Raw genomic sequence first — 22414 nt, 5'->3', positions numbered from 1 at the left:
GACACTGTGTCCAATGCAAGAGTCATTTCAACTGGTTGGAGTTCACTTTCAGCTGAGGGGGGAAAATGCAGTGTTTATATTGTATGGTATATTTAAATGTATCAGAATTCCTTGAAAAATTCAACACACAAACTAAGAACACATTGTGGTTGGAAAAATCAAGAGGTTGGCAGGGAGAGTGAACATCAAACTCTCTACACACCCACAGAAGAGAGTGCTGAGTGTGCGGATACCAAACACACTTACTCAGCAGCAGTGAACATTCTGTTAGTTCACCTCGCTGATCTCATTTGTCAGCTAACTGTCAGGAATGGAGCTGTATATTATTGCCAGCCCTGACACAGGCCTAATGGAAAGCGACAGACGGAAAAAAATGCTTATAAAATTCACTTGAACTGAAGTATTACTAATAGTAATGAAGTGAGGACAGTATTTGTGCAATGGAAAAGTCAGTGCAAACTACAACAGTGTGAAGCACAATATATATTTATTTATATAGTATATCAGAGAGTAAATTTTAACTGGGACTTGTATGTTTTTCATTCATCATCTTTGACTGTATTTTTGTGTATATGGCATATTTCATGTGTGCTGACAGATAATTAATGAAAGTAATTCCTCAGAACAGTTTACTAAATCAAACAATTATCTACCGGTACATGCCAGAACATCAATTTGGGGAGTCAAAGGGCATTGTGGAAACCATTATGTTAAGCTTTTAACTGAAACAGTGCTGGAAAATCCAGCAAACATCACACAGCCCAGATTTATAGTGCATATAGTGCATCTAAATGTTCAGCTCCTCTGTGCCCCCACCTGGCTTTGTGTGTCTCCACGGCAGGATGTCCACACCACTTCTGCAGAAGGAGCGGTCAGTGTGGGACTCTGTGCTGTAGAGCACCTCCTGACTCTGACGCTCTCCGGGCTGCTGCGCTTTCACACGCACCTCCAGAACTGTCACCTCCTTCTCCTTCAGATTCCCAGACTTCCCCTTCACACGTGTGCGCTTAGTGTCCACCCAAACTACACGCTCCTTCACTGCTGATCTGGTGAACATGGAGATATAGCAAGATATTACATTTGTCTGATGCTGGCAATGGTGAATTTTGGTATGCTTTATGTGTGTGCGAATCTAAATAACAACAAGCTGAAACAGTCTGATTTATGAGTCCTATCTTCAGAACAAACAGCCATCATAACATTTAGAAGTGAAAGGCATGTTTTACTGGATGGTCACTACTGGCAGGATCAGTAATATAAAATGTCCCTACTAGACTAGAACAGCTTAAATCAGCCTGAAGAGATTTGCTGGTCTTAGCTGGTCTCCCAGCCTGAATATGGTGGTGTTCAACTCAAGCTGGTCTCATAGATGGTGTTTAACCGGGTCTCTCGGGCTGACCAGCTGAAATGCACCCAAAACCTCTCTAACTATTAAAACAGACCATCCAGGGAGACCACATAGAATGTATTTTTACTCAAATTTCTGAAATTCAGTGTATGATTGAAGTAGTAAATCGTTTAAAAATACTTTTATATACTGTATTTGCACTCATCAATACATCTTTCAGCTTGAACTCACTCATCGATGCCCAGGTCGGCGAGTGTTGTGTTCAGGAAGGGAAAAACCTCGTCAGGGTTGAGAACTTCAATGGGTAGGGGCACACACATGGGCACCACCCATTCCAGCTCTGCTCGTACCATTTTGTCATTGCTGGGGGAGTCCAAGAGGTTCATCTCCTGAATGTCCTGGGGCTGGTCTTCCTGGCCTGCCAGTTTGACTCTGTTGTCTTCAGCTGGGTTCACTTTTTCCTTTGTTTTCGTCTATGATCATCGAGCTGATTCCTCTCACTCAAAGTCTCTCTGGTTGAAATAATAACCCTTACTTTCTCAGCTGATGTTCCCCAAATATGAAATGAAATATAGACAGAATCATGCTCATCTCTCCTCTGATGTTGAGTTGTGGAGAGAGCCAGTGTGAAACTGAGGAATATTCAGATGTCCAGTGGAGATTTAAATGTGAATGTGTGTAATGTGGCACTTATCTGTGAGGTTTATTAAGCTGTCAGAAGCTGACAAATTAGAGTATGGAGACCTGTTTACGTTCTTGAATCATCTTTCTCCTCCCCGTTGTCTTTGTGTTGCACCTGTAGGGTTTGCTTTTAGTGATTTTTTACTAACACATTTTGTGGGGCTTACCTTTCTGACAATTGGCTCCAAATATTAACTACAAAAGTAATTTATAGAAGATATGGTTTGGAGGCATCCTTGTGCAATTTCTAGTTACTATAATATTTTTGCACCAAATACAAACTGACTGACTAACTAACAACTAATATTATGACACTTACCTTTATGTCACGTTGGACCAATAGTCAAGTCAAGTCAATTCAATTTTATTTGTATAGCACCTTTCACAACACACATCGTTTCAAAGCAGCTTTACAGAAGATCAGCATTAACAGATGATAAAACTGTAATGTCTATAAAGTCGATTAATCATCATTGTGTAATTTAGATAAAATACGATTTTTAATAGTGTTTAAAAATAATTAAATGATAATTGTATTAATAACCCCAGTGAGCAAGCTGTAGGCGACAAATATTAACTAGCTAAATAAATTCAATACTTTTAAATATTTTTGCACAAAATATTAACAAACTTATGAACCAAGGGTGTAGCAGCCATGGGGGACGTTGGGGACACGTCCCCTTCACTCTTTAAAAAGGTGATTTTTGTCCCCCTGCATTTTTCCAAGCAAAACCCATACCAAGTCCAAATGGTGGATTTGTATACAGTATTTTTTGGGCCGATTGAGCCTGTCCAGTCAATCACAGGTGAGTTTCATGAGCTGAAACAACCCTTAGGAAATAGGCCGCCAGTCAGTCTAATCAATGCGGATCAGTTCATTGTTGCTTTCAACAATGCTTATTTATCCATGTTTTTATCGGCATTAACGTTGATGGAAATTAATAATCTAGAGATGAGGACTGCACTGCAGAAAAACAAAAACAAAGGACTGTGTGAAACAGAAGCAAGTGCTCCACAAGATGCCCTTTATTTTTACAGCTAATTTTGCAATACTTTAATCTTTAAAATACTACAAATATTAAAAGGAAATAATGTATTAGATTATTTAATAGTTTATATTAATATATACTGTAATATATTAATACTGCAATGTAAGTGTTAGGTCTGTACAAGCCACACACTGACAGCTGTGTCCTCCCCACTTTTAAAATGACTGCTACACCCCTCTAACTAATTAACTAACTAACTAACTGAAACAGATTTTGTGGGGCTTCTCTTTATGAAGATGTGCACCAAATAGTAGCTTACCCGAAAAATAAACTAGCTAACAGCTAATTCTAAATGTATTGGCAAATATGTTTTGGCAAATTGAGTTCTCACAATTTCTTTTCACACCTAACTGGTAATGTTTGAATATATAGAGAATCATCCTTCAAACAGATGCAGTGCAGTTTTGTTTTTCTGACAGATGATTACTTGGATTGAATGATTTACTGTGCCCTTACAGCAAAGTGCCACATTTTAATGCTCTAAGAAAACAGGTCACCCCATAACTCTGCGTGTTCATCATAATGTGACACGTGTTATTGTACTGCAGAACCACCATGTTTATCTGCTTCACTGTGGCCTCTGAACCTCGGCCCTCTATTATTTCCACTCATACAAGCTGCTTGGGATATGCAACATTCCAATTGGCTCTGTTTGAATTTAGATTTACTGTCCTAAATCTAAATGTGATGGTCCTGTCATTGAGACTGAGTAGTTTCAATGTAAACATCTCGGACGTCATTATTTTTGGGGTTCCCTAAACCATGCACAGGCTAGACATTGAATTATGTGTTAAACAACTTCCACGCATATGGTCTGAAATTCATAGCATCTGTGCTATGTGGTGGGATAGTTGCTGTCTGAGGATCATGTGAAACTGTTGTTGACCGTACATAGATTTAAGGTGACACTTCATCTGCATGCCAACTATTACCAAGCCATTTAAGTCCATTCTACATAGCCTACATCACTCATAGTGCACACATAGCATAATATGCTCATTGTATTGTGCCCAGTTGCTGCTGATTGAATGCTGGCGAGTGTTTCATTTGTGAGAAATGTTTCACCACTTTAGTTTAATAGTGTGATGTAAGTCAGGCATGAGATCATGACCGCTATGAGATCACTTGAGGTCATGATCTCACAGCACAATTGTGGGATTTTTTTTTCTGACAGTGTTAGTTGCTATCCTGATCCTATACTGCCCCCTACAGACTAAAATAGATAAGGGGTAATTGTAGCTTATTTGTCATAGACTTAATTAATATACAATATGTCATCATTTACCCAAAGATCTTTGTTGGCCTTAGGAAAGAGATGACATGTACACATGTAAGAACATTTTTATTTGTAGGCCATGTAATAGATTGAGAGACAACATGAGTGGAAAAACATATTTGGCAATTGGCAACAAATGCTGGTAACCTTTGCATAGCACATTTAACAGAAACACATAATAAACATAACTTTTAATTGCATTTATAGTATTTTAGTCTATTGCAATAACATTTAAAAATGTTCTGGGTAATTCTCTCAAATAAGATTGAAACAGCTAAAAAATTTGCATTTAAAAAAATATTTTAAATGTAAATATATAAATATAAAATATATATATATATTTTAAGATATTTAAAAACGTACGAACACATCCATCTAAAATATATTAAAACCAAACAGTTGCACACATAAAACAAGTTCATATATTAAAACAAATATCATGTTAAAAACATTAAACTTCATAAAATGTAACTAATGCAGGACAATTATCATAGAAATATAAATTACAACAACTGATTATTGTGCACTGATCAAACATTCTCAACATAATCAAACAGTATTTTAAAAAGTGAATATTTCTATTTGTTTTATTCTATTTGTGAATATTTAATATTTCTAGACTATAAATGGTGCTAACTGATTTCTGAACTGGCTTAATGTATTTCAGCATAACAGTGTATTTGTTAAACAATACAACAGTTCCAATTTGCTAGTGATGCAAACCAGTTTTGTGTGATTGAGTGTGTGTGCACTTAAAGTACACTTGAAGTGTGTCTTCTTCAGCGGTGCATGGTAATGGTGATGGCTCCAAACGGATCAGTCTGACATGCACTTAGCTTTCGAACACAGATCAGCTCTGTAGATGAAAAAGATCACATACAACACACTCTCATGAAGCGTGCATCACCCTGAGAAAAACTAACACATAAACACTGCAAACGGGAATCATGCCTTACCCAGCATTTTGTAGAACAGATGAGCTGCAGTAATTCTCTCGGCCTCTGGGGGCAGCAGTGAGTGAAATGAGACCTTTCCAAAGCGATTGATGATGCCAATGATCAGTCTGTAGGACAGAAATAACGACTGATAATATATCTAATAGACATGTACCCTTCACACCAGACAATACACACGCACGCACACACACACACACACACACAAAACATAAGACATTCTCTGTAAAGTATTGCAAAGCCACTATCAGCATACATTTGTAGCTTATTCTGGCCAAGAACTGCCCACTTAGACAGGAAGAACCATGCAACCAACATGTAAAATAAAGTTTTCTTAAAGTTCTGGTGAACACAACTTTGGACAGATAAAACCTGTGCCAATATGTGCCTACCAATCAAATCAAAACTTGCAAGTTTGAGAAAGTGCATTCCATTTCTGTGTGTAATATGCAACAGACAAGTCTGAGACTTCTCTGAATTACCTGAGGAGCTCAGAGGTGGCGATGTCTCCTATCTCAGCCTCTGTCTCTCCATGTGGCAGTTCAACATTCTCCTCAAAGATCACCTCCATAGAGACAGGAGCCTCTTCAGTAGGAGACCTACAACCACATTATGCATATTCCATAAAATCTTTTTCATGCTTGCTTGTACAGTGTTCTTGTCACAATAGGAATAGTCTCCAACATGTGGCATGAGTTAATGTGCCAGCAAGACCATATGACGTACAACTACAGTACTGAATATGAGACATATTCTGATGATCAGTGTTTAGGTAACTGTCTCTCTGTATTAATATGCATTGCTAGTTTTGCAGTTTCTCACCATCTGCCGGTAGGAGTGATGAGGTCACTCTGAGACCTGTCTCCTTTAGACATATCCAGTGGCACGTCAGAGTTTGCTGCAAACACACATACACAAGGCCATATTTGGCATATGAATGATAGACACTTGAGCCCTAGCATAGAAACCACAGGTGTAGTTCCTCAAATTAAATGTGCTGTAAGCGATTTTAGCATTCAGAAGCTTTCAAGTGAATGAGCCGTTGAATTAGCCACACCCCCTCATTTCAAAACTCCGCCCTCCAAATATTATTTTGAGAAAAAACTGCAAAAGAGCAGTATTGTTTGTTCCTGTGGCTGTCAAATCCAACAGTGGCACAATAGCACCCTCAACTAAAAACATTATGAATCATCCTCAATGATCCGCTCCAAATGAGAACGAGTAAAATGGTTGACAAGTAAAAAAACGTCAATGTCCACAGACACTTTTTTGTTTGTTGTTTAACAGTCTACAGCTGTCACAGAGACTGGTGAGATATCTCAGGACAATTATTTCATTAATATCTTTAAGGGAGTGGGAACATTTTTTGCATACTTTTCCTTTAGTTTTGTTACGTTAAATTAGACAACCAGAAAGCTGTCACCTTTATACATTTTAAGCAAAATGTACAGTACATTACATTTATTTATCCAAACAGATCAATTAAAATTATAAAAACATTTAGTTTAATATACTCAGACCTTTCTGTCCATATCAGGTTTTGAATTTTTAGAAAATTCATTCAAGAAATTTCATTTTTTAAATACATACTGTATATTGTGTATTGTATTTATCAATTCATCAACAGCAGGAGGGCTCTGGCTTTAACCAGGTTTTTTGCTTTTACAACGTATCAATCACAAAAAACAGGAGTGAATTCTCACTGCAATCTTTTAGTGCTTGTTCTCACCTGAGAGCTCAGACAGAACCAGAGCACCCTCACCAGACTCCCTGACCACCTAAACTTCCACAAAAAGACGAGTGAAAAACAAAAGAGGGGTAAGCACTGTACAAGCTTGTAAAACATGTGTACCAGATCATAACTTTGACAACTGTGAAACACCAATAAATCAAAGTTCTGCCACTGGCATGACCATTAAGGTATCCTAGATTTCTTCACCTCTCTACTTGACTCCCTGCTCCTCTCCTTTTCTACCATCCCTCTTTCTCTCTCCATTTCTGACAGCTCACTCTCGTCCTGAGCCCGGCATTTTCTTGAGGAACGGGGGAGGGTGGGAGGAATTCTGCGGCATTTCCACAGAGACTGGAGGTCAGGGTGAATAAGCACTGCATTGCAAGAACCAAAGGCATGTCAGTCGTATAAATTGGTGTTTGCTAGGCTGGGGGTTGTTTGTGACTTATTAAAACCACTGAACCTTTTGATGCTCCAATGGTTTCGTTATTAAGATCTGCTACACTATTAAGTTTGTGTCCAAGCAGATGATGCCTCATGTTGTTCCAAACATGTATGACTCTTTTCCCCCAGTGGAACAATAATGAGATGTTAGGTAGAATGACTTAACCTCAGCCACAATCAATGTTCCCTATAATTCTTGTTCTTGCTGAGCAAATCCTATTTCTATTAGGTGAAACCTCAGGGCAGAATAATATACTATTATGCTATTAAACACAATCCTTTTTTTAAAAAGCTAAATATTAATGTATATAACAACATATAAAATAAAAACAATGGTATGTTCTATGCCATTTTTTTAATTATTCACGTAAATAGTCATAATAATAAAGAAATAAAAGTATAAAAGCCTAAGTATGAAGTAATCTACACAGTAGGTTTATAAAAAACAAATAAATAAAAAGCAGTCAGTGGCTTTCTTTTCAATATTATTGTTTGATTAATATTAACAACATAGTAGACAGCGGCAGCTCTATTAGGCTGCATCAGTGCATTTACAGTTAAAGTCTTATGCACAGATCTGATATTTTGACATATACTTGATTTGTTGCACCCAGCGGCGTAGCTAGACCCTGGCTGATACGGTTGAAGCCCCAGATCTTTTGTTAATTGCACCGAATGTTTATTTTTTGTGATGAGGAAAAAAAAAAGTAATGTAAATTACATTAAGTTACAAAAGCAACAAGGCAGGCTTCAATTCTGGCTTCAAATGTAAAATAATTCTGATGAGCGAGCCCAACATTTATTGACTTTTACCTGCTGTTTGTGCTCAAGTTCATCAGACACGTTACGAATGCCTCGTGTTGAAGCTTTCTATTTTCTCTCAGGGGGTGCAGCTTTTCTGTATCAGAGGCACTGAGGTTTTATTGCAAGCCTTATTTCTAAATATATAATCTATAAGCCTCATTGCTAATCTTCATTTGTTTAATGTATGCGCCAGTCATCTTGTTCGGTTATTCCGGTTTAGTTGGGAGTCGGTATGCGGGAATAAAGAATGTTTATTGCAATGGAATTTCCTCAAACGCAACTCAAACAGGACAGTGAGCTATGAGCCTAAATAGTATAATACATAGGTCTTAAAATAATCAAATCTCACATTAAAGTCAAACAAAAATGATCAAACTGTCACTGCATGTATATGTGCTCTGCGCGTGCTGGTTCACATTTCCATGTCATGTGCGTGGAGTAAAACTGGTGTGTTTAAATATCCTCTTTGGGGTGCCTTGATTTTTAAATGGTTTAAAATAAAATGACATTGATCTTGTCCAATTATTTGACTTGAGTCCGCACACAAAAGCAAAAGTCTTACCATTTATCAAGCGCTGAAACTTTGCTTTGTTAAAAACAACCTGAAATCATGTTTCATAATCATGAAACGCAATGCAGGTGTTTTGAGATGCGTTTATTAAAATATCAGTTATTTGTAACTTTACTCTGTGGGTAACCCCACGATGGCATTTTATTTCCACGTTAAATACAAAAAAATAAAGATTTCAATAATAAAGTCGTAATATTTTGAAAATAAATAAAAAATGAAGAGAACAACGTTTTCCTAGTAGCATTATGATATTACATTTCATATGAGAATAAAGTCAAAATGATTAGAATAAAGTATTAGCATTGTGAGAATATAGTAGTATATTGTGTGAATAAAGTCGAAATATTAGACAAAATAATCTCAATATTAAGCTAAACAGAGCATCTAATCTAGAGCAATCTAATAATGCTTACATTTCTTCTCGTTATTTTAACTTTATTCATAATATACTATGATAAATAAAAATTGCCAATTTAAATTGTTAAATTTCTTTAAATTACCGACAAGTTGTAATTTTCGCTTTGCTCCTCCACAATTTAAATTAAAATGGTTTGATCCATTTATTGTGCGCCTGACGTTTGCTTATAGAAAGTTCTGAACCGGTGTCAGTGTTGCGCTTAATATAATAATTATTTGACAGGTAGGGTGGTTATTTTTTAAGTCATGGAAGGAAGGATTCTTCTTATTTTTATATTATAATACGGCCTGTGGGCTAAGCCCCGTTTGACACTGAAGTCTAGCGACGACCTGATTGCTCCTGTTTGCATTCAAGTAAGTCATAAGCAGCTGTTTATGTTAATCACACACAGGACGGGAACTGACGATAAATCAAATTTAACCATTTGGGTGCACAGCCACAATTCGGCATTCACCAATATGTGCTTGTGTCTAGTTTTCACAAAATATTTCACTCAAAGCTTCAGCTCCATTCTGGAAAAAATTTACATTCATATGGACTCTGAGCAAGCATTTAACTCTAATACAAAAAAATCTCTCGGGTTTTCCAGACACCTTTGAGTCTGCACACAGTGAGTAGTTTGTTTTTCGTCTATGCGGGAAATACAGTATATCAAAAGTGTGCGCACACTCACAGCTTCGAGGGAACATTGGTCACGGTTTACTTTCATTTTTATATAAAAAAAGATTAAATGAAAGTGAATGGTGACTAAGAATAACATGCTGCCTAACATCTACTTTTGTGTTATTGGAAGAAAGAATTTCATAAAGGTTTGGAACAACATGAGGGTGAGTAAATGATGACATCATTTTCATTTTCTGGGTAAAATATCCTAACAAGTTGAATTTGCCTATAAACAAGCTGTATGCTCTGAATTTATTCCCATTTATGAGAGGTGTTCAGTCCAAATCATAAGGGTGTTACAACGTACAGTTACACGGCATGCTGAGTAGAACTGCTGCTGATACCTTCCTGGAGGCAGGAAAATGTAGGAGTACATCAGACTAGGGAATAAAAGAAAGGCAGAGACAGATGTACAAAAATAGACAGAGAAATAAACAGAGAGAGACAAAAAGGGAGAGTATGTTAAGTAGAGACAAAGACTACTGATAAATTATTTTCATACAAGCCTCTATTTAAAACACAAATCACCATCAGATTAGTAGGGGTGGGGAAAATAATCAAATCACGGATGCAACGTGATTCTTTCTCAAATGATTCTGCATCCACAAAAATTATGATTCATTTTAAATAATTAATAATTTGAAATTCATACACAGGACAAAACAATATAGATACAGGTAAATGCAATAGACAATAAGTTGTTTATAAAGTGGTGTTTGTGCAAACAAAACATACGTGGGAGCCTTCAGAAAGCTATTTAACAATGCTCTGATGCAGCATTTCATTTACACAGAACAAATGCAGAAGAGCTCTTGTTCTAGGTTTTGTACCCGTTTATTCTATTTCTGCTGTATTTAGCTTTTTATGTATTCAGCACACTGTAAAAAGTGGTAACTTAACTTTGTTTCCTCAAGGTGTAATTTCTGATTTAACCCTTAAAATTATTATTATGTTTTGACTAACCTAATATATATTCAGGTTGATTCAATGATTTTAAATAATATTTTTGACTTGAATTAAACCTATTGATATACTGTAAATGTTACGACATAAACCATATGTGATTTTGTAGGCTTGAATTTTTTTCCATGCAGATATATTGTTGTAAAGCTTTAATATGGAACCTATACTCAGGATATTCCACCTTACTACAGTCAAGATTTGCTCCCCTACACTGCTACTGAAACATTGAGATGCATCGAGAAACGTTCTGTAATTACATTGTACCCCCTCAATTGAAATGGAATCATGAGGTGCCTAAAAATTCCCAGTCCTAATGATTAGATTACTTATCTATTACAGAGCTCTTACCAAAGAATGAGTTTCAATCAGAGGGTTGTTGATTTGTTGTCGCATTGCATCCTGGGGTATCTGTGTGTGTTGGTCGGCAAAGATCAGTTGTCGTTTGCGACCTCGTCTTTTTGAAGGCACATATTCTTCCAATAAAAGCGTCTGAGGGAGAGGAACATAATCAGAATAAAAGATAAAGTGAGAGGTCATTAAGACAGTACCACATTGTTGTGGATTCAAGTCAATGTAATTTCCTTGCTACAATAGCTTTCATGCTTCAAAACACATATGGATTATGTAACACTAGAGGATAATGGGCAAGGAAATGTTGACATAGGAACACACACACACACACACACACACACACACACACACACACACACACACACACACACACACACACACACACACACACACACACATTGTGTTTCCATGTTTTATGGAAACTTTCCATAGACAATGGTTTTTATACTGTACAAACTATATATTCTATCCCCTAACCCTCACAGAAAACTTTCTGCATTTTTACATTTTCATTTACATTTGACATTTGGCCCCCACAAAGTGATAAATACATGCCACACACACCTCGCTGGAGTGCTCCATCTCTTGTGCTTGCTCTTCGTCTCTCTCGCTGGCCTCGGTGGTTGGTGGCATGGTAAAGGGGGGAGGGGTAATCTCCATAGCGACCCTATCTAAGGTGACCTCTGTAGAACGTCCAGTCCTCTCATCCACGATGCATGCACTGTAATTCAGTCTGCAAACACCCAGACATTAAGCAAACATGCACTATCTGCGATGGTTCAAAACAAGCAAGAAATGTGTGAACCGTTATTGGGAAACCCTATTCATTAGGTGCCAGTTCTCCAGGCAAATATTCCTGCAATTTCAACATTACACTGTTCAGTCCAAGGAAATCTTTATTTCAATATATATTTTTCTAATTGCCATTGCCCATCTAAATAGATGTATTTTGGGTAATAAACAAAACCACTCTTTTCTGTCCAAAATGCCACACTTCGCAATCCCAACAGAAGATTGTGGCGAGAAAAATCTTTAGTGAGATTTACAGATTTGTTTATGAAGTATACTTTAGTTCAAACACAATTTAAATTCAGTATTTCTTTCTTATCAGTGTTTATAATTTTAAAATAAATTTTTCTTCCCTTTTGGGCCACTTATAATTGTAATCCAAGTTTTTCATAACCATTTTCCACCCTCTCTCTGATTTTCAGAATTAAACAGACCATTTTTGCTGCTGTGCCTTTAAGTATTCTATGTACACATGTAAATAATGTTTGTAAAAGAAAAAATTGCTTTCACATGTCTAAACGTGATTTGCTGCAGGGCTTGTTGGTTTCTGATATCAGAACCGCGATATACAATGCCGATATATCACACAATTTAATATAGTAAATAACACACATAAAAGTGCTAAAAAAAATTATTAAATCTTATTTAGCACTATATATACTCAATTCCACACAAAACTTTGAGTTCCCTAAAAATCTAATAGTCAAGTCAAATCAATTTATTTGTATAGTGCTTTTCACAACACACATCATTTCAAAGCAGCTTTACAGAAGATCAGACATTAACAGAAAATGAAACTGTAATATCTATAAAGTCTTAAGAGTCATCATTGTGTAGTTTGATTAAATATGATTGTAAATTGTGTATAAAAATAAATAATTAAATAACCTCAGTGAGCAAGCCAAAGGCGAATGTCGCAAGGAACACAAAACTGCATAAGATGTTGGTTAATGGAGAAAAATAACCTTGCGCGAAACCAGGCTCACTGTGGGGGCCAGTTCCCCTCTGGATAAACAGCATGACTATAATGCCAATCCAATATTGTATCCAAAATACAATATTGTATTTTAAACGATAGATAGCAGTTTCTTCTGATTCCTGTTTAGTCATCAAAATGTTTGTAATTTATTTGCACATGAAGACATTGTTATTATAGTAGGAAGAAGGAAATAACAGCACACACAGTAGTCAAGCAATCATGGATGGCATGTCCACATTAGCAATCGCATTTACTCAAAAAATACCAAATCAAACCAATTGTACAATGTACATTGCATAATGAATAAGAAATTGACTCATAGCACACATGAAACGTTTTTACTTTGAAGTAGCACCAAAGAATTTCTAGCAAGTCAGTCCAATGTCAGACATCTTTAACATGCTCTTGAGAGGCTATTTCCATTCATGCCAGTGCAGCTCATATTTACTTGAATGGGGGAATCACCAAAATCTAAAAAAAGTTTGGTCAAGATTACGATTAAGGAACATATTTTAAATCAGCCATAAAATGTGACAATATAGGAATCATAAATTGTGCTTCTTTACCTCATATTACGCTAAAACACACGCATGTACGTTATTGAGTTGATTAATTAATTATTTAATCAATTGAGTTAAGCAGGCGATGTCTTTATCTAAAAGGTGATTGGCTTTTTTAACTGTAAGGTGGGACTTCCTTTCTACATCGGTTGACCATTGGGCGCTAAAGCTTCTTGGTTGGGCATTCCAATTTCTCTCATTAATTTTAATAGAAGTCGCCCATCTGCTAAATAATCTCTGGTTGCACTCATATGCTTGTGCGGATCCAGCGCAAGCGGCAATCTCCTGACAGTTTAAATGGCCTGGATCTCGTGCTTGGATTGTCATGGAGTGACCATCATGATTTGTGAATCAGAGGAACTTTTGATCCTGATCCTGAAGTTTTTGATTCTGGCTGATAGAATACACGCTTCAGAGAAAGATATTAGATGAGTGCTCGATGAGAAAGAATGAAGAAAATGCTGGATTTTTCTGAATTACATCTGTTTAAACGAGATATCTGCATATTTGCAAATGGTATATAATAGAATTTGTATTTATATTTGCCTTTTATCATTAGAAATGAAAGTTGAAAGTGACAGGGAACTGCTGAGGAGAGGCTGATAGAATACGTGCTTTAGAGGTGCATAGGATGCTGGATCTGCTCAAATTCTGTGAGGTTTATTTATTGCATCTGTGTAAATTAAATATGTGCATATTTGCAGACGGTATATGATATTAGTTGTATTGATATTTCCCTTTTTTCATTAGTCAAGTCATTTAAAAGTTACAGGGAACTGTTGAAGAGAGAGAGGGAGAATGTAACAGGTGAGCACTTTAAATTTCTGAGCTCAAACGCGTCTGTTGCAGCACTGCTATGCGGATCGTTTAAATGACACTGTTGCACTGATCTATTATTGTAGTAACACGATGGCGTGTAACATCAAAATGGACCTTGGCTGGTCGTTTACATGTCTCAGTCACTTCACATGCAAGCAGGCGTTTCTTAGTACACTCAAGAAACAAATTGGACAAACGTGCCGATGCGATAAATAAAAAAGTCATTTTTATTAAATGTAGGCCTTTTAAACAGAACTTCACATCGCAATCCAAAATACAACATTGGAGTTATTTTTGTCAAACAAAGGGCTGCATAACAGAGCATCACAGATGTGAGATATTGCTTAAATATATTGCAATTACTATTGATTTATTATTTTTAGTAGTACAGTAGTTGTTATGATCCCTGGTTGTCTGCCCCGTGTTTTCCGAGTCACCGTCACCATGTTTCCCGGTCCTCACCATTGTGTCATTGTTTTCACCTGACTGTCGTCTGTGATCATCCTGTGTCTGTGTATATAAACCCTGTTTGCTCTCCACTCCTTGTCGATCATTGAATGTTGATGAATGTTACGTATGTTTCTCTCATGGTTAATGTTTCGCTGTTCATGTCTTCGCCGTTACCCTTCCAGCTGTGTTCATCCCGCCGTGTTTCCCTAGTTCCGTGTTCTTCCGATATTTTCTTGTTTTAATTTCAGTTTTCCCATTGTGGATAATTCTTTTGTTCCTGTTTGTTTGTTTTCACTCTGTGCTTAATAAAACCCGCATTTAGATCCCACTCCTTGTCTGCCCTCGTCTGCATCATAAAAGTAGTAGTATTACAGTTAATATTACAGAACTGTACATTAGTGATATGTTTCTGTAATACGTTTTCCATTTAATATGAGCTTTTATTTATTTAGCTTTTAATTTGGAGTGAAGCCCTTTCCGTTTCTGTGTGTTTTTGGTGGTGGCTTCTCAACTCTGGAAAAGCAGGTCACTACATGACCCAAAGTGATTATTAAACTGCAAAGGTCTGCTATTTAATTAAATAAATGTGTAGTCTGCATGTGCCCCCTGCTACAAAGTGAATTAGCATTCTTCTAGTTGTCATGTGCTACAAACAGAGCATGCATTGCTCATGATGGTGTTTTCCCTGTATGAGCCAAGGAGCTGTAAAAGCAAGTGTGGCAGGCACAACACCATATCCACACATTCACAAGTGCTCACATTAGAAGCGTGCAGCACATGCAAAATATATATTTATCACATTGAATTGCAGAATTTGTGGTTAAATAATCACACTACGACATAAAGTGATTTTAATTTGTGCACTGAATTTTTACATAATCACATTTGTACATCAGATGTATCGGTTTTCGAGTATTTGAGAATTTAAACAAGTAAGAGAACAAGTATATGAGCGCGGTATCTGACCCGATTCCGATACCAATATTGGAATCCAGACATCCCTAGTTTTCAAAGTACAATGAACCCTTTAATGTCAAAAGATCAAGGAAATTTGATTTCTCAATTTTTGTAATCAAATGTTCTTTTGTGTTACTCACTGTTCTATAGAGACCATAGCTGGCTCAATCTCTCCTGATTTCTCCATCTCTGTAGCCCTCTCTCTCTCCCTGTCTTCCTCATCTAAAGGAGTATAAGGAAAAGATGAGACTTTCATAATCATATTGTTGTAAAACCATGTTTATAATGAGCTCTTGCAGTCAAATAAATGGTCATGGTTATGGCTAATAAACACATGTTCATGCTGTTAAATAAGATCAATATCTATTTAAGTGTCTATCCATCAGTCTGTCCATTTATCTATCAATTTGTCTATCGCTCTCACCTCCAAGGTGGAACTGATCTTGTTGTTCCATGAGCATGTCGATTTCATGGGCTGTGGCCTCAGGTAACTCTGCCCCACCAAACTGACATTATGATCAGGAAGATGAGAACAGTATTATTACTAATAATAATATCAATGAGTAATATCATGTCTCCTGGTCATCTGGTGTTGTTCATGACTAAGCCTCATGTGGGTAGATGATCACTTTTTATAGAAAACTTCACAGTGTTGAATATATTTTATAGAGGCAATTAGTACAGAAGTTGTTTCAAGCATTTGGTTTTAGCACAGGCTGTAAACACGGATCTTATGTGCATTTTATACTGGCTGTACAGCGAAGTGAGAGTCATGTACACAGGGTGAAAATTAGACACAAGTTCACCTCAGCTGGAAGCACAGGCACCGGCACTGCGTCTTTGATGGTGATTGATTCAGGAGAAGCAATGAGGCCTTGAAAGGGAATAAGAGAGTGAGCCAGAGAGAGTGGCTGAGAACCATAAAGATCAACTATTTGACCCACATCAGTTGCAATATTTCAAGTTCTCACCTTTAGGTGCTGTAATTTCCATTCTGGCCACCAGAGGAGATGAAGCCTCCATAAACGTCTTGGACTGCCAATAAACAATAAATTCAGTTACGTTTGAATGGCCCAGAAAGCATTGCGATGAACTCAAGTGGTATGTTTCTGCAAAATTCCCTTCTATGTATTCTGGGTATGAGACGGAAGTGAATAAGTGTGTGAAAATGTGTTCATATATTTTTCCAGAGCATTCAACACAACTGAAACAGAGTGTGAATACATAATCATACACCTGCATGAAAGTAAGTAATGTAAGCATGTAACTAAAAGTTATTTGCTGTTTTGTCTGAGTCTGACTGTTTATAAAAGTAATAGCACTCCTCTCATAAACAAGTCACGCAATTTGAGCTATCATTTAGATCAAACAGTGCGGGGCGTTTTGTGTGCCAAATTTTAATACTTATAGTTAGAGGTTTGCTTAAATCCCCACCCTAAGTTTGAGCAATAGTAGTAGTGATGTTTGCTTCAACAAGCACCACTAATATGTAAAGACAAATGCACTTTTAAGGAGCTGGGGATGAATAGCTTTGACAAATGTAAATGACAGGGCTTCCCATTCTGCAAAAATATGTGGCCATCCTTGTGGTCCTAGTTGTGTCCTCTTAATTAATGCATAAATGTATGCTAGAGCTGCACGATTCTGGATAAATTGAGAATGCTTAGAATAAAGATCACTATTTTCTCTCAATTCTGAAGAAAAATGCTTATTTCAGTGATGTTCAAAACCTGTCCTGGACATAAGGGTATTAAACAAAGTAACATATAATTTACTAGAGGTGCAGACAAAATGTCCTCTGCTTCAATCTATGCAAAAATGCAATAAAGTTGTTAATCAAATATATATATATATATGAGGCCATCAGTGTTTCTCTTGTAAAACTTGCTTCAAGCTTGGAAAGGAATTATTCAAGAGCCAGTTATTAACTAGAGAACAGATTAAACAATGCATTAAGTTTTTTAGCAATAGTAGCAATAAAACGTACAAAATTATAATATAAAAACATATAAAAGTTAATTTAATGCAAACGAAAGTACTTAAATATTTGACACTCTTTACTGAGTGATTATTACATCTATATTAATGCTGATTTGATGCAGTAAGATTGCCTGAATGCCTATAACAGACAGCAGGCAGCATATACATTTAGAGATCGCATAAATCTAACATTTTGAAGAATTTGCCCCATCTGCTTATAAATTAACGGCTGTGTTTGGTTTAATATATCTTCAAAACAGTGCAGATATTATCCCGTCTGTTTACACTGGTAATTCATTTACAGCTGTGTTTACATTAATATCACCTAAAGAGGGGTATTTTGATTAAAAACAGCACAGAGTCTTGTGCAGGAGCGCTGCATTCATCACAAGACACAAGCGCATGGGCAGACACATGTATGTGAGAGTTTAAAAGCAGCCGGCTGTAGTCAAACAGAACACAGGTAGCAAATTTAGTCAGATCTTGGAAATGCTGGTATTTTTGTAGCATTGGTGGCTATTAAAACATTAAACTGAACAGAGATTATGTCACACTCCTAGCTAATCGTGGCTGCACCCTGCAGTTTGTAAACCGCTGTGCTGGACAAACGTCTTTGGCCATTGCGTTTTAGTTTATTCAGTGTCTTGTGCAGGAGAGCTGTGTTTTGTAAATGCAACATAAAGTTGATCAACATTTAAAAACGTGCCTTGAAGTGGATTTCAAATTTAAATTTGACCACCTTACAAATGCATGCCACTGAAATGATAATATACATTGCAGAATCGTTGTCATTTACAAATGAGATTGCATGGGTGTCTGAATCGAGATCGCAATCTTTTAACGATTAATTGTACAACTCTAATGTATGCATGTGCTTAATTGTATCACCTGTTGTAACATGTAGGGACTCGGGAGTTCACATTCAACACCCATCACTCCAAAGAATGGTTCCAGTGCCCACTCTCCCTCTTCCAGCTGGAACAGAGAGTCAGGCACATTCAGCACTAACCTAGAAGAAAACACAGAATTCCAGCAAAGATTCATCAATTACATCTCAAGGCGATGGTGGTGGTATAAACAACTGTCATGGGTCTATAAAGAACAATATGAATGTCTATGTCAGAATGAGTTACATTAGTGACACCATATGACAGTGACAACCTTGTATCTGACCTATCAGTGTCCGGCATGTCAATGCGCAAGTGTCTCTCTGAGCGAAGCAACCGCTCGATGGTCTGCTGGACCTCCTCTGTGGAGAAATTAAACATTTACTTAAATGGAATATTTCACCCAAAAAAGAAAATCCTATCTACATTTACTATTACATTACTACTCCTCATGTGTAAGCCTCCTCTGCATAGATATTAATATGTAGATACTTTATTAGCAGCTGTTCCTAGGCATCTCCTCAATTCACTTGCAATCAAACCCATTCAAACAGCTCTCCTTGTTGACCGTTCCAAGATGGTGCCCCAGTTGACATATCCTAACCAGCCAAATGAGGCATCTACATATGAATATTTATGCTCCTCTGTTGTAAACAACACTGCGCTTGCAAATTTTTTGCAATTTTATGCATCTGTTCTTAGGTGAACTTGCCAACGCGTTTACGTCAAGCGAGAGGCTGCGATTTTGACACTTGTCAGTTTTTTGTAAAACAAAGTTTTAAATATTGAACTATTCCTTACACAAACACCTAGTGTTTCACTTCAGAAGACATTAATGAATCTACTGGAGTCATATGGATTACTTTTATGATGGCTGTATGTGCTTTTTGGAGATTAAAATATTTGACACCAATTCACTTGCATTTTATGGACCTACAGATCTGAAATATTCTTCCAAAAACTTTCATTTGTGTTCAGCTATTGAAAGACAGTCGTACACATCAGGGATGGCATAAGGGTGAGTAAATTATGAGAATTTTCCTTTTTGGGTGAACTATTCCTTTAATTTTATTAAATGTTATAAAAATACATGTGCAGACAATATAACGGAATACTATGCCTGCATGTTCCATTTATTACAAAAGGAAAAGATCTTTGTTCTGTGGAACACAAAAGAAGATGTTAGGAAGACAGGCAGACTCAGTCACTATTTACTATCATTGTATGGACAAAAGATGCAATGAAAGTGAATGGTGATGGAGACCAACGGCCTAACATCTCATTTTGTGTTCCATGGAGAAAGCAAATCAACAGGTTTGGAACAACATGAGGGTGAGAAATTGTTGATACATTATTTATTTTTGAGTTAACTATCCCTGAAGATTCTCTCATAATTTACTGACCCTCATGCCATCCCAGATGTGTATGACTTTATTCTTCAGCAGAACACAAACAAAGATTTTTAGAAGAATATTCCAGATCTGTAGTTCCTACCAATGCATGTGAATGGTGGTTAAGTTTTGATCTGTGTCTCACCGACAAGTATTATATTGCTTCTGTAGATATATATTTAAACACTAGAGTCATATGGATTACATTATGTTTCCTTTATGTGATTTTTGGAGTTACAAATTGTGAGGATCTACAGAGCTGAAATATTCTTCTAAAAATCTTTGTGTCCAGCCTAATAAAGAAAGTCATACACATCTGGGATATAATAAGGGTGAGTAAATTATGAGATAATTATCATTTTTGAGTTAACTATACCTTTAAGATTTTTCACAGGCAGACACAACCATCTTTGAGCAATTTAGCATGTCTGCCCTTCTGTATGTATTTCCACACCTCTGATTTCCATCTGTGAAATCTCTGTGCCATTATGATGTTAGCTTTCAATCTCAGCATCCTCAAATTGCTCCCTGGTTGGGGTTTGCTTATCAGTTACTCACTAATCTCTAGCAGTGCTCAATACATGACAATGTGTTTTATTGTAGACTACAGAGAGACGATCAAACAACAGCATTAATCGGTTCCTTTGAGCAAACAGTGTTGGAAGCCGTTTTACATTTTAATAACTGAAGCTGTCAGATCTTTATTCTGAGCAGTGACTGGAAACAGAAGCCTCCACAACAGGCCTCTCTGATACAGAAAGCTGATCAATAAAACAATGTTGTGAGCTTTTGGCCATCTGTGCGTCCCTCATACGGTCATGTAAAGGCAGATAGACTCATTAACACTAGCTGTGAACACTGACAACAATGAATGTTACATCAAATGCTGTTAGTGGAGGATTGTTCATTGGTCCTGCATTCCAATTTGTACATTGCACATGTATCCTATAATGTGCAAGCAAAGTCTTGCAGATGTACCTACAGAAATTTCAAATGGCCCAAATTGTGCACCAATAATGATTCTATTCTATTCCCTTGACTTGTCTAGTTGTATTTGTGTATGTAGCCTTGATTACTGTTGGTTAGCCTGCAATAAGTATGTAATATGATGTATCTTACGATAAATGTTGTGTAATACACTCATCAATCCCCTGTAGACATGTTAATCTCACCCAGCAAAAAAGCACACTGTCGATGGTAAACTATAATCACGCCATATTGCAGTTGAGAGGACAGGTAGAGAGAGAAACGGGGCCGAGGAAGACTGGAGTGGACTGGAGGAACCTGGACCATCACATAATCCACAATGTCCTCACTATACACATACACACAAACAACTGATTAACATGTCAAATTATGAATATCATCAGCCATCGCCCATTATCACCCACTTTGAAATGATAAAAGAAAAATTATCTTACCATGTTCTGTTGACGTTTACCTTGAGATAATCTCTTCTGGAAATCCTGATCCCTTTAGTGGCTGCCAACCTAAAAACAACAAAAAAAAACAAAGAAAACTTTCAATTACCTAGATGTTTTATTTGAACCATTATCAATTTCCTGAAGACAAATAATAGTTGTGCTTCTGACTTAATGTACCTTGAATCTCACTTTATATAGTTTACACAGTTGATTTTAACTTTAAATATTTTACAGAGTTACATATAAATGCATATTTTATGCAATTAGCTAATTGGTTAGCAAGCAAGTATATAAAAAATACATTGAGACGACTAATGTTAATACATAATTTTCAAGAAAAGAAGACGATTAAATTAACATTATTATTATTAATTATTAATTAATTTCATTATGGGTTTTACTCTAAAGTGCTTACCAAATAGTAGAGAAACAGCCTGTGTGACGCTGAAGCACGTTCGGATAATAAAACATTTTACCTCAGAGTTCGGTTTTCCTCAAATCTGAATTCAATCGATAGCTTAACTAAAATATAGGCTGATAACTTCTGGTTACACTTTATTTATTTCAAATAAACAAAGGGATAATGTGAAAATCAACCAGAAGAGCTAAATTAATAATTGCAGGTTTTTTCCCCACATTCAGTCAGATAGATTTTCCGTGAGGAGGATTGATTGATAGGTTGGGGGCGTGTCTCAAAACTATATAAACTACATACAAGCATTTTGGCGCGTTTCGAGGTCTCGAAGTGCTGTCTAGATAGGCAGCTCGCTAGAGTGTAAAATAATCTCGAAGATTCTCTGGAAATATAACTGATGAAATGTCCCTATTGAAACGAACTATTTCGCAGGTAATAACATAATTCTGACTAAAATGTTTAATAACACATGAATGAAACACTGATTGAGCTTATTTTATAGTTTTTTAA

General features: G+C 36.6%; 1 protein-coding gene across 1 annotated transcript; it reads right to left on the bottom strand.

Moving 5' to 3' along the window:
* Window positions 1-5088: 5088 nt before the first annotated feature.
* Window positions 5089-21960, bottom strand: LOC127634729 (meiotic recombination protein REC8 homolog). The gene is made up of 18 exons (XM_052114393.1): window positions 21905-21960; window positions 21487-21555; window positions 21238-21380; window positions 18961-19036; window positions 18676-18796; window positions 16779-16836; window positions 16614-16681; window positions 16232-16313; window positions 15948-16029; window positions 11818-11986; window positions 11251-11391; window positions 10247-10319; window positions 7247-7413; window positions 7037-7085; window positions 6130-6205; window positions 5790-5906; window positions 5311-5417; window positions 5089-5210 (listed from the first exon to the last, which is right to left on the bottom strand). The coding sequence occupies exons 1-18, from the start codon at window positions 21958-21960 to the stop codon at window positions 5134-5136; spliced, it is 1731 nt and encodes a 576-aa protein (XP_051970353.1). The 3' UTR covers window positions 5089-5133.
* Window positions 21961-22414: the final 454 nt, after the last annotated feature.

This window comes from Xyrauchen texanus, chromosome 42 (genome assembly GCF_025860055.1).
Source record: "Xyrauchen texanus isolate HMW12.3.18 chromosome 42, RBS_HiC_50CHRs, whole genome shotgun sequence".
Taxonomy (NCBI): Eukaryota; Metazoa; Chordata; class Actinopteri; order Cypriniformes; family Catostomidae; genus Xyrauchen; species Xyrauchen texanus.
The sequence above is the reverse complement of the archived record's forward strand: the minus strand, read 5'-3'. Positions and strand labels throughout refer to the sequence as shown.